This window comes from Schistocerca serialis, chromosome 5, assembly GCF_023864345.2.
Source record: "Schistocerca serialis cubense isolate TAMUIC-IGC-003099 chromosome 5, iqSchSeri2.2, whole genome shotgun sequence".
Lineage (NCBI taxonomy): Eukaryota > Metazoa > Arthropoda > Insecta > Orthoptera > Acrididae > Schistocerca > Schistocerca serialis.
The window spans coordinates 243,211,675-243,225,407 of record NC_064642.1 but is presented as its reverse complement, the minus strand read 5'-3'; the positions used below and the strand labels follow the sequence as shown (position 1 = coordinate 243,225,407).

The following is a 13,733-nucleotide window of genomic DNA, read 5'->3' as shown; positions in this document are numbered from 1 at the left end:
GGGTTAGATACATCACATGATCACATTGACAGAACCACAGGCACATAGACACAGGCAACAGAGCATGCACAATGTCGGCACTAGTACAGTGTATATCCACCTTTCGCAGCAATGCAGGCTGCTATTCTCCCATGGAGACGATCGTAGAGATGCTGGATGTAGTCCTGTGGAACAGCTTGCCATGCCATTTCCACCTGGCACCTCAGTTGGACCAGCGTTCGTGCTGGACGTGCAGACCGCGTGAGACGACGCTTCATCCAGTCCCAAACATGCTCAATGGGGGACAGATCCGGAGATCTTGCTGGCCAGGGTAGTTGACTTACACCTTCTAGAGCACGTTGGGTGGCACGAGATACATGCGGACGTGCATTGTCCTGTTGGAACAGCAAGTTCCCTTGCCGGTCTAGGAATGGTAGAACGATGGGTTCGATGACGGTTTGGATGTACCGTGCACTATTCAGTGTCCCCTCGACGATCACCAGTGGTGTACGGCCAGTGTAGGAGATCGCTCCCCACACCATGATGCCGGGTGTTGGCCCTGTGTGCCTCGGTCGTATGCAGTCCTGATTGTGGCGCTCACCTGCACGGCGCCAAACACGCATACGACCATCATTGGCACCAAGGCAGAAGCGACTCTCATCGCTGAAGACGACACGTCTCCATTCGTCCCTCCATTCACGCCTGTCGCGACACCACTGGAGGCGGGCTGCACGATGTTGGGGCGTGAGCGGAAGACGGCCTAACGGTGTGCGGGACCGTAGCCCAGCTTCATGGAGACGGTTGCGAATGGTCCTCGCCGATACCCCAGGAGCAACAGTGTCCCTAATTTGCTGGGAAGTGGCGGTGCGGTCCCCTACGGCACTGCGTAGGATCCTACGGTCTTGGCGTGCATCCGTGCGTCGCTGCGGTCCGGTCCCAGGTCGACGGGCACGTGCACCTTCCGCCGACCACTGGCGACAACATCGATGTACTGTGGAGACCTCACGCCCCACGTGTTGAGCAATTCGGCGGTACGTCCACCCGGCCTCCCGCATGCCCACTATACGCCCTCGCTCAAAGTCCGTCAACTGCACATACGGTTCACGTCCACACTGTGGCGGCATGCTACCAGTGTTAAAGACTGCGATGGAGCTCCGTATGCCACGGCAAACTGGCTGACACTGACGGCGGCGGTGCACAAATGCTGCGCAGCTAGCGCCATTCGACGGCCAACACCGCGGTTCCTGGTGTGTCCGCTGTGCCGTACGTGTGATCATTGCTTGTACAGCCCTCTCGCAGTGTCCGGAGCAAGTATGGTGGGTCTGACACACCGGTGTCAATGTGTTCTTTTTTCCATTTCCAGGAGTGTATGAATTTTATTCGCAATTACTGAATCTTTCTGGCGTTAGCTGCATTGGGTATGAAGATATTACCTATTGGTGGCACATGAAAATGTTTGGGGGACCGGGACTGAACCCAGATTTCCCGCTTATCGCAAGCGGTCATCTTAACCACTTCGGCTACCCGAACACACTTCCAGGACCGATACAAACTTCCGAATGTCGTACTGCCTACGAACGCATTGCTCACAACTTTACTAGGATTCCCGCCACAGGGTTTCAAAAAGACAAACGTATTGCTAGTTAGTATTAAGATCGTCATTTTGCACGCCGAGGCTTGAAATTCTTAACAATGTCTGAAGAAACAAACATTGGTGACGATCTTGCGACTGTACTAAATTTATAAAAGTTATTCGCAACTGCGGACCCTTTCCGACATTAGCTGCAATATGTGTGAAGGTATTAGCTCTTGGTGGCTCGGATAGCCGAAGGGGCTAAGGCGATCGCTCACAATAAGTGGGAAATCTGGGTTCGAGTCCTGGTCCGGCGCAGGTTTTCATGTGGTACCACCAGGTAATATTTTCATATGTAATGCGGCTAATTTCAGAAAAATTCCGCATTTGCGAATAAATGACATTAATTTTAAACAACTGCAAGGTCGTCACCAATGTCTGTTTGTTCACATATTGTTAAAAATAAGCAACAATAACTACCAACAGAACCATTTGAAAGTAATTCCTTGCAAATCACTATTATCTGAGCTAGAATAAGGGGTGCGTTACATTTATTGGCTCAATCATTTAAAGCAATCGTAGCAATCCGAAAAAGATTTATTTTTTAAACATGGTAAAATTCTGCATGAATGAAATATTTGTAACTAACTTCTTGTTTGAGAACAGATAATGTGATAAAATATTCATTTCTAACTTGGATTGGTATGCACGGCTATCAGCATCCCAGAAGCCACAGATGTCTCCAACAAAGCAACATACTGAGTAAACAAGACAGATCAAATTAACCAGAATGTAATTCAGTCACTGTGACCAATTTTGCACAGCTCCTAGAATAGAACAAAGGACGTGGTCGCAGATATTAGCCTGTCAGCTCACTTCTTATATCACAGCGCAGAAATTACAGAGGTCAGGCGGCGGTCCAAAGCCCCTTGGCTTTAGCCACTACACAAGATACGCCTAACTGGAAATAGATTTGCTTTGTCATGCACCAAGACTTTCACAGACAAACAGGTTACAATCCCAATTCAGAAACACGGCTGGCATAAAAAGAGAAACCTGAAGACATTCAGTAATTATTCTGCTGGCAGGTTAAAAGAAAGCGAATGTGAAGATAACTACATAGCGCCGTGGAAACGCATGCCACCTCCTCCTTGCTGAGCAATACCACACAGAGTTTCAGAATCTGAACTCGGGATGAGGCTGGTTCAGACCTCTGTCTATTTTTTATGTTTTCCATATACGTATTAAAACTAACGGTCAGATGGATGCTTTGTAAGTAGTAAGCGATATTCTTCCCCAAACTATTCATATTCCAGCCTGGCCTCTGTCTCTCATGCCCTTATCGTCGAGGTCACGTTAAAACCCAATCTTCATTCTTCTTTTTTGGTTTCTCTGGATGCCATTACATAATAAAGTACTACAACATCCTTTATGCTGAGACGTTAAAGCTAAAGGAATGAATAAACTTTGATAACTTAACTTCCCTTTTCCTGACAACCATGAGAACGTGAATACGTGGCCTCGTCCAGTATGCAGTTCAGTACATTAAACTATTGAATATGAGCGTCTGCAACTGAAATATGACTTGGGACTCTCCTTCTGATTTAGAATTCATCACCGAAAGCTTCCTGTGGGTATTCTCATGGATGAAACGAAATGATAGCAGTAACTAATCTTAGACTAACAACAAAATTTAAAAATTACTGTACGACGACATCATAATTTCACATTTCTAAAGGCGAACTGTCTCTGTTACAGGACAAGATCCGGCTGCTTCAGGATGATCTGGAGTCCGAGAGGGAACTGCGTGCAAGGGTGAGTATGGCTACTTATGGTCCAAACACATGCCCCCAACCAACACAGTTGCTTCGTTTTATCTTGCTGAAAACACTAGATATTCTGCATTTGAACGTGACAGTCACTTAACATTTGATTAATTCAATTTCATAATCACCATGACATGTAACATATGTTCTTTTAGTCTGATTTCACCCCAATGATGCTTATAACTAATAAATTTGCGTAGAAAAGTATTTTGTCCGGATATGTTTATTAATACTGTGGAAGTCTCATATATTCCATACCAAATTTTCCACAGCGTATTCCTAACGAGTGACTTAATTAGATCACATGCAACAATACTTGTACTGTACGATGGGGACTATAATTTTCTATGGAACAAAGTAATGCTCAAACAACATACGGGAATGCAGTCGGGTGACGTCTTCGACAGCCGCCGATCTTCCGACAGGAGAATGCCTCGTCATTTTCGAGGCCCAATCGTAACAAGAGAACGCTGTACAAAGAAATATGAACTCTTGATAGGCAGGTCTACGCCGATCAAGGAACGTAATACGGCATATGCAGGAAGGCAACACACGCGGGCCGTAATACAACCAAAGATGACACAGGAAATTCTATTTACAATACCCGAGAATAACACTAGGAACAAGAACATTAGAAATATGAGTACCGGTATGCCTACCATTTGTAATCCTTATTACGACTAATACTTTTCATTAGTGCACCTATTACAGAAGTGTTCCCGTCAAACCACTCATTGAAGTCTCCACCTGCGCCTACCACGTATGCAACACGGTGAACGCAGCACTCAGGGTCTCCAGTTTGCGTAACTCGCTGGCAGACAAACAGAACAGTTGTAAGCTTTATCGATCACGTGAAATGAAGTAAAACAGGAATCACGCTGTGTATGTATCCTGTGACACCTTTATATATATTATCTGTAAGTTCGCACTCTATTGTTTCTAACAGCGCGCCGAAACACCATTTATTATTCATCTGCTTCTTTTAATTCTGCCTCTAGCAATATAAACAAAAACAGTCTCATTTAGTTATAAATTCTATCTGTTGAAATTAATTCATTATTCGTTGGTGTGTAATGCACATTACTTTTTTCAGCAAAGGAAGGTGTTCCCCACTCTGTTTCAAAGCACCGGAAAATTTTCCCAAGCGACATATTTTAATGACTTCTTTACGTTTTTATTTACATTACGAGCGAATGGATTTGCTTTCTTGTCCTTAACAGAAACAGCAGCTGGTTTATCTAATCATATTTCCACAGCTTTCGTGTTATTGCATCCATTTAATTTACCACAAAATTACTCGCCATTCGTGAAATTTTCAGAGACGCCTTTCATGCACATTGCTGTGTACTGCTGCTGTTATTGCCCCAGTCCCAGTGTAAAACTATAACTAGGAGCTGAAATGCGGCGTGATCACCTCATATAATATGGCATGTGTATAGTAATTTTTGTCATATAATAAATAGACATTCCAAGAACATACATGACATAGTACGGCCTTTCGGCATGTCAAAAGTAAAACAATCATTCTATAAAACATGATATACGGTGCACCAAACTTACATGTCGAGGTTAGCTTCAAAGCCGCATACAGACTGATATAGAGTCTGTATGCGGCTTTTAAGCTCGAATGGGCGTTTATATTTGGGGGACTGTGTATGATGATATATATAATGATTGTTTTACTTTTGACACGCCGATCTACTACGTTATGCATGTTCTTGAAATGTCTGTTTATTATGTGTGACAAATTAATGTACAAATGGACGACATTCTTTGAAGAGTAGTGCATAAGACCCTAAAATGGAACATAGTTTGTCGAAACCGGTAATCTGAATAAATGTTCTACTAAAGCGATCGTGGCATTTTGAAGTTTGTCACCTCTACTTTCGTATCAATCTAAATCGCCCCCATAGTGAAATAATGTCAAGCATGTACAAAAGAAAAAATAGTCGTTTTGGATTCCGATTCCAAAGTAAGAGCAGCTGTTGATGATATGTCAGCCGAAATCAACTCTGCATAAATGAAGGACCTGTAAATGTCATGAGACCTATCAGACTTTCTCGGCACGACTGACTATTGGTGCACTCCAGGGTGTTCTGCCGAGTTACTTTTTCCATTTTGTGCACAATATTTCGATAACCTACCCATGAGTCTTCTTCAAATGCTGTGAGTTTTGCTGTTATGTGTACTCGCTGTCTGGACCCTAAAATGGCAACATGGTTTGCTGAAACCGGTAATCCGAATAAATGTTCTAGTAAAGCGATCGTGCCATTTTGAAGTTTGTTACGTCTGCTTTCAAATCAATCTAGATCGCCCCCAGAGTGGAATAATGTCAAGCATGTACAGAAGAAAAAGTAGCCATTTTGGATTCCGATTCCAAAACAAGAGCAACTACTGATGATATGTCAACCGGAATCAACTTTGCATGAATGAAACAGTTGTAATGTAATGTGATCTATCAGGTTTTTTTCGGCGCAATTGACTATTGGGGCGCTTCCGGGTGTTCTGCCGAGCTGTTGTTTCCATTTTGTGCACAATATTTCGACAACCGACCCATCCATCTTCATGTGCTGCGAGTTTTGCTGTTATGTGTACTCGCTGCTTGTACTCCAACAAGAATGTGAACTATTGTTGGTCTCGCGCCTCTATTTATAGCCGACTTCCATTCCTGACGCCCACTACGATCTTAGAGCTCGCACTGATATTACCTAAAACGCATATCCTCTCAGAGATATAAACTCTGGTTGATGTAATGGCCGACGAGATTTTAATAAACTGCGTGCTAAATACTCCGGTCGGTAGTGCTCGAACACTTTCAGAGTAACAGTACCCCGCTGAAGAATTAAAACGCCTACGAATAGTATTGCAAAGGCATGAGTACTCACATCATCAAATTGAACGGGCGATGCAGTCAAAATCAAGAACGCCTGAGAAAGAGGTTGAGACTGATACCGAGGAAGGGAAGCTGGCACAATATCCGAAAAATATAGGTAGGCTCCTACGGGAAAAAGGTATCCAGTGTACTTCGCTTCCTTCACTTAAGATAAAAAGTTTTCTTTGTGATGTTAAAGGTTAGACAGGTCTCCGAAAGCCGGGTATGTATCACATGCCATGCGAATGTGACGTGTCTTACATGGGACAGACTATAAGAGGTAAGATGCAAGGAACATCGTCACGTGCGATTAAAACAACCATGTAAACCAGACGTCGCCGATCACTGCGTTAACTATAATCATGAAATGAAATAAGATGAGGCCAGTATTGTGGTGCAGATGTCAAGTTTCTGAGACACCATACTTAAGGAGTCTATCGAAGTAAAGAGGTCATAAAACCTTGTGAAACACAGGTGGAGGTCTCAATTTAAAACTTAATTAAAATCTCGCCGGCCGCCACGTCTGTTAGAGTTGGAAAACGCTGAGAGAAGTTGCTTTTCGGGGAATTTTAGTGTGAGCTCTGAAAAACAAAAGAACATTGAAGGGCATAGTGGCCACCGGAAAACGACCCCCTGGTAGCTGAGTGGTCAGCGTGACAGACTGTTAATCCTAAGGGCCCGGGTTCGATTCCCGGCTGGGTCGGAAATTTTCTCCGCTCAGGGACTGGGTGTTGTGTTGTCCTAATCATCATCATTTCATCCCCATCGACGCGCAGGTCGCCGAAGTGGCGTCAAATCGAAAGACCTGCACCAGGCGAACGGTCTACCCGACGGGAGGCCCTAGCCACACGACATTTCCATTTACCGGAAAACGAACTCTATAACCAGGGGCGTGAGACCAACAAGCACAGTCTGGTTGGAGTCCAGGCAGCGAGAACACGTAACAGCAAAACTCGAAGCTCCTGAAGAAGAAGAACGGGTCAGTCGTCTACGTATTTTGCATAATACAGAAACAACAGGACTGTAAGCACCCCATTACTTATAGATGTAGTCAAAAGAACTTTTTGTGACAAATAAATGCCTATTCGAGATGGAAAACCCATTGGCAGGTACAGTCGCTCTATATACAAAATACTAAAAGTCATGCAACAATGAGAGTTTCTTAGTTCGATTGCATTAATAGCTATGCAAACACACGATGGCTGATTTACAAGTCGTGAGTGAATGGACTTCATCGGTATGCACGTATTGGGAAAGAAGCGCATGATACAATCATAAACAATACTTAGCACCTGAAGGCGGCGGTGGATAAAGATTGGGTGGACCATATAGAGGAAGAATCGGGATGTATTCAACAGAAATAAGTGGCTGTTTATGGTCCAAAAAGACAACGGAGTAACAACTGAAAACGATAGAATGGGGTAGATGTGGTTCTTCATTAATGTGCTAAGACACCGTCGAATGCTAGACTGGCTGTACTTGACATTAGGAAAATAAAAGACCGTTTAACTACAAAGAGAACATGTTGCTTTCACTTTCGTGATTCATCAGGTTTACCCCAGCACCATAAAAAAATAGCCTACACTAGGCAGCGTTGTACGACAGCAACAAATGTCCTTCGCCCATACATAGATTAGACCCAATGCGGACAGTAATTCATCGTTAATCCTGGTTGAGCCACTTTCCACTAAGCTGTTCGGAAGCAGTGCGCAGTAAAGTTTGACTTGTCCGCAACCTTACAGATCTGAAGTCGCAGCACGCACTGTGCAAAACGTTCCCCGGGAATATCCTCCGAATGTGTGTGGGATTCCTGTCGCACAAATTGCATGAGGCACTGCAGAGTCTGATGTTGCCACTCGTTAGGGCGCTTCATATCGGACGTGCTTTGAACGTAAGGTCAGGGCCAACTGCACCACGGAAAAGTTCTTCCATTGTCTCGTTGAAGTACAGCTCATGTCCTTCTGAATCTTCGTGTTCAAGTTTGTTGTAGACATAGTAACGTTACGATATTTCTCTTTACCGCATCTAGGACCGCAGAAAGCTAGCTGCGTCTAAGTGGGATTCATCTCGTAGCGCTATACAGGGTAATCAAAAACAGTCTGAATAGCTTGTAAAGGTGATGCAGGGTAGATGATTACTCAGCACAATCTACGTTGCAGTACTCTTACAAGCCTTTCAAACTGTTCCTGACCATCCTGTACACCAGTGACCGTAACTGCTACGTTTAGTGTACGACCAAATTCTGGCACAACGGTAACTGCAGTCACTGCGTCAGTTGTACTCTGTCCACGATCATCACGACGGGCGTGCCGAACTATGTATCTGAGAACAGCGGTTTTCTCCAGTCGTAGAGTCGATTTCTCTGTACCGCTTTCTTCGCCTTTGCCGAGTGACAGTTGGTGGCTAGATGCCCTCCCTTACGCCACCACTCAGCCCCGGATGAAATATCTGCGCCCCATATGTCTGCATCTAATCTCATGCTCAAGTGAGGGAACGTTTCTAAACGTTTGCATTGCGTGTAGCAGAGGCGAGACGTAGGTAGAAGTCCAGTATTCCCTAGCTGGATGAGAGAAACAGCCCAGCAACCATATCCAGGCTCGCCGGCACACCAGTCCTAGTCGTTAATCCGCGAGACAACAGAAGAAAATATACTCTGATTAACGTAAGTTTTTTTCGCTAATGATGAACCCCATACAACTCACTACGAGTGCTGTACGATTGTCAGTCATTAATATTTTTAGGACAAGACTGTCTTACCCACTTGTCACAGAAAACCTTATCAAATTCGATATGTTTGTGCTATTCGGAATGACAATAATTAACTAAGAACGATGACAACGATGTATCAAACATATCAAAAATTAAGCAGTTTGAAACCACGCCAAATAACAACGTGTTTGGTTAAAGAGGTAGGCAGCCAGAGGCCGAGGAAAAATAAAAATACTATGAGAAACGGTAGCCGATATCGTTGCTGTTCATACTGTTAGCAAAGGTCGCTTGTCAGTGAACTGACAGTTTCTTCACGAAGCTTCATACAGGCACACATTTACAAATAAGCGACGTATGTCGGATCTCATTGTTCCCTGACAGTTGTCAGTTAGTGTAAATATACATTTCATAATGAAGCTATCATAGACAGTTACAACGTTTGTTACACATTCGGAAAGGATGAAGTTTCAGACGTACAATTAATTCCATTTTACGTCTATTCGCTTGTCCGTCGAACTCCCTTATATGACAATATACCGTCAGATTTGAATCGGTGTTAATTACGAGACTAGTAACGCGAAAACAATAGTTGAGACCCCAACGGGTAGATCATTTCTGTACGTGTTTATCGTACAGTACTTGTTTTGTCTGTGACGTCATCGTACCATTTCAGGAGCATGCGAGTTATTGTTACGAATTAGCTTCGTGTGAATTTATAAACTGGTATAGCATGGAAGGCGTTGACTTAGAACACTGGTGAGGATGCCACAGTTGCTTGTGGAGCATTACTAGGACCCAAAGTGAGACAAAACTATTCGCCGGGATATAAGTGAAAATAAATATCACATCTAAAAATTTCCAAATAATGAAGGAGGTCTCATTTGACTCGTAAATATGTCGAGAATTATGGTACAACCAAGTCAGAGTAATGCTCGCGCCGAAAGGAATCCAAAACGCCTAAAACGTCCAGTTGATGGCCCATTTGGCATACAGCGGTCAGCGACACTCCAGATTTGTGATTTAGCTATTCTATAACCACTGTATTAAAGAGATTGATAATTAAATTACAAATTAATACGAATAACTTGTTACGATTTTACTCCGACGTTTCCACAAAAAACAACGGCGCGAACTCGAACTCAACAGACATAACTTTTTTTAATTTTATTTTATTTTATTTTCGTCGACAGAATTAGGCGTCACACTGGCAAGTATTTATAAACCTAGACTATGCTTTCGACTGTTTTAGATGAAATAAAATGTTTACATTCTTTAGAAGACTGCAGCTATAGCACGCGAACGGACGAATAGTCTACATTATCTGCAAAACCCAAATAGGAGTAATGTCACTGAAAGGTTAAAAAACACTTTTTTGTTAACAAGTATGTACGCCAGCTTATCACAACTTTTGTTCGACTGCCGGCCGCTGGTGACCGAGCGGTTCTGGCGCTACAGTCTGGAACCGCGCGACCGCTACGGTCGCAGGTTCGAATCCTGCCTCGGGCATGGATGTGTGTTGTCCTTAGGTTAGTTAGGTTTAAGTAGCTCTAAGTTCTAGGGGACTTATGACCTCAGCAGTTGAGTCCCATGGTGCTCAGAGCCATTTGAACCATTTGTTTTTTTTTTTTTTTTTTTTTTTTTTTTTTCTACTTCTATATTGAAGACTCAGTGAAGGAAGTTAAAAAATATATATGAAAAGGGAATAAAAGTGTTACAAAGGCAGACAACAATGTAAGATTCGCAGACCACGTACCGTTTCTCACTGCATGTTAGTAAGTCTTAGAAGATCTGTAGATAGCAATAAACAACACACTTTGCATGGAAAACGTCTTATGGATAAGGAAGCAAAGACGAAGATATCGAATAGTAGTGGAAAGTGAAATTACGAGTTGCCTAACGTCAAAACTGGGAATGACACATAAGCAGAAGAAATGAGAAATAAGTCCCTGAGAGTGTACATCTTGAGCACATCATTGTATGGGAGTTAAAAGTGGAAAATCAGAAAACTAGACAAGCAGAAACTAGAAGCATTTAACGTGTGACGCTATCAAAGAATTTTCGAGTTTAGCTGGGAAGATAAAGTACGGAGATAAGAATTACGAAAAGAAATAGGTAAAGAAGGAAGTCTATGAGAGACACTTGCCAGAAGGAGAGGCGTCAGCTACGGTATCCAGAAATATTTAAATTAGCGCTGAAAGGAGCTGTATAAGAAAATAGGATAGAATGTGCAACATAGAGCATGTAGGTTGTTGGGTGTGGAACTGAGATAGATGTGTAATGATTTTCTTTCATCTCAGTATTACTCTCTGCAAAATCTTATGATCTCCGCTGCATCATCTGTTAACGATGTGCACTTTTAATCACTCGTGTCTTTTTCTGAAAGATTTCCTTAAGCCACCAGCCTCTGTCGACAAGTAGGCGTGGATATCGTATTGCGGTGAGTCAACAGCACCGACTGGACCACAAGGCCGTGCATGTGGCGGTACGCCAAGCCGGAGCGGGCAGACGTCACTGATAGCAGCTCCCAGGGTGCGAACCAAGGACCCGCCACTGGAAGGCCGCCAGCCCCACCATACAGTTCTCATCAGTTGGAGGGGGGGGGGGGAAGAGAGGGGGGAGCTACGTAGCAGGTGTCGGGGTGGTGGTGGAGGGGGAACAGGTAGCAATCAGACGCCAGGCGTAAAAATACCTGCGCCACACTTCTTTTCTGGACGTAACGGGCTATTCTAGAGTCAGGAATCTCTTGCAACACAGATGGGCGGCATACTTAGTAAATTGGCATAGAAAACGAGAAATTAATAATGTCGCAATTACGGGTTTATTTTTAAAAGTCTCTGGTTGCTTTCATGCTGAATTAGCACCAGGGGAAAACGACGTCAGTTACACAGTAATTTTTATTGATGACTTTAAAACTTCCGATGAATTTACGAATAGACTTCGCTCCGATACACGCTTAATAAAAAGTGCGAAGGTAAAGTGATCCTAGAATTAATTCTCCTACGTATCATTTCTCTTAAGAGTGCTAGCCCAGTATGTAGGACATGCAAGGGCCTGCGTTCGAACCCCAATCTGGCGAAAAATTTTAATCCACCAGGAAATTTTAAAATAAGCTACAATTAATATTTACCTCAACAAATAATTTCTATGCATCCGTTGAAGAAATGAGGAAAATATTTAGTAACTTGCTTCAACGATAGGCGTCACCTGCAGTGATGCTAAGATTTAACAATGAAAGCGAAAACCGAATTTGAACTTCATTAAATAACAAGGACACATTTTTAAATCATTAGTAAAAGTTGTAATCAGTTACCTATTACTAATAATTAGCACTGTTGCGCATTACTTCCGCGAAAGGATGGCTGAAAATAAATGTAGTCATATCATCGAAAGGGACTCCAACGTCTTCAGGCTATTTGAACGTAAATTAAAATAGTGCATTTTTCTTTTGTTTCTAATGATATTTAAAATAACTTGAAGCAATGAAAAGTTGTAAATAGCGAGTGGGTATAGCAGTACTCGGACCGAACTTCGGTTTTTACTAAATACAGTCTTATTGGAGATAGCATGCTGTTGCCTTCCTCCGACATTTGAACTGACTTACCCAACTAGTTATAGTGAGACATAGAGTTTTAGGCGGATTCTAACAAAAAAAGTAATTTTTTTTCACATGTACACATTATAGCCAGGGACGATGATGAAATTCCAGGAAAAATTATGATTGACCTATGAATTTGTATTCTGAACTTACCCACTCAGACGCTGAGCCAAGCAGAGAATTCGTGGACAGTTACATGAATCACTGTAGAAAATATAAATGCCTAGCTGACGGCGCTTTACAACTCGAATAAAGATATCACGAATAACTGTCTGCCGTCATACCGAGATTTTACACTACTGGCCATTAAAATTGCTACACCAAGAAGAAATGCAGATGATAAATGGGTATTCATTGCACAAAAATATTACACTAGATCTGACTGTGATTACATTTTCACCCAATTTGGGTGCATAGATCCTGAGAAATTAGTACCGAGAACAACCGCCTCTGGCCGTAATAACGGCCTTGATACTCCTGGACGTTGAGGCAAAAAGAGCTTGGATGGCGTGTGCAGGTACAGCTGCCCATGCAGCTTCAACACGATACCACAGTTCATCAAGAGTAGTGACTGGCGTATTGTGATGAGCCAGTTGCTCGGCCACCATTGATCAGACGTTTTCAATTGGTGAGAGATCTGGAGAATGTGCTGGCCAGGGCAGCAGTCGAACATTTTATGTATCCAGAAAGGCCCATACAGGACCTGCAACATGCGGTCGTGCATTATCCTGCTGAAATTTAGGTTTACCCAGGGATCGAACGAAGGGTAGAGCCACTGGTCGTAACACATCTGAAATGTAACGTCCACTGTTCAAAGTGCCGTCAATGCGAACAAGAGGTGACCGAGACGTGTAACCAATGGCACCCCATACCATCACGCCGGGTGATACGCCAGTATGGCGATGACGAATACAAGCGTCCAATGTGCGTTCACCGCGATGTCGCCAAACGCGGATGCGACCATCATGATGCTGTAAACAGAACCTGGATTCATCCGAAAAAATGACGTTTTGCCGTTCGTGCACCCACGTTCGTCGTTGTGTACACCATCGCAGGTGCTCTTGTCTGTGATGCAGCGTCAAGGGTAACCGCAGCCATGGTCGCCAAGCTGATAGTCCGTGCTGCTGCAAACGTCGTCGAACTGTTCGTGCAGATGGTTGTTGTCTTGCAAACGTCCCC

At 43.4% G+C, this 13,733-nt stretch overlaps 1 protein-coding gene across 3 annotated transcripts in view; it reads left to right on the top strand.

Annotated features, from left to right (window-relative positions):
- Positions 1 to 13,733, top strand: part of LOC126481537 (paramyosin, long form) — a 184,594-nt gene that overhangs the window by 63,614 nt on the left and 107,247 nt on the right. For all 3 annotated transcript variants that reach the window (XM_050105349.1, XM_050105348.1, XM_050105350.1), the window contains exon 3: positions 3,311 to 3,367. In XM_050105349.1, coding sequence (XP_049961306.1) covers positions 3,311 to 3,367 — 57 coding nt within the window. The remainder of the gene's footprint in view (positions 1 to 3,310; positions 3,368 to 13,733) is intronic.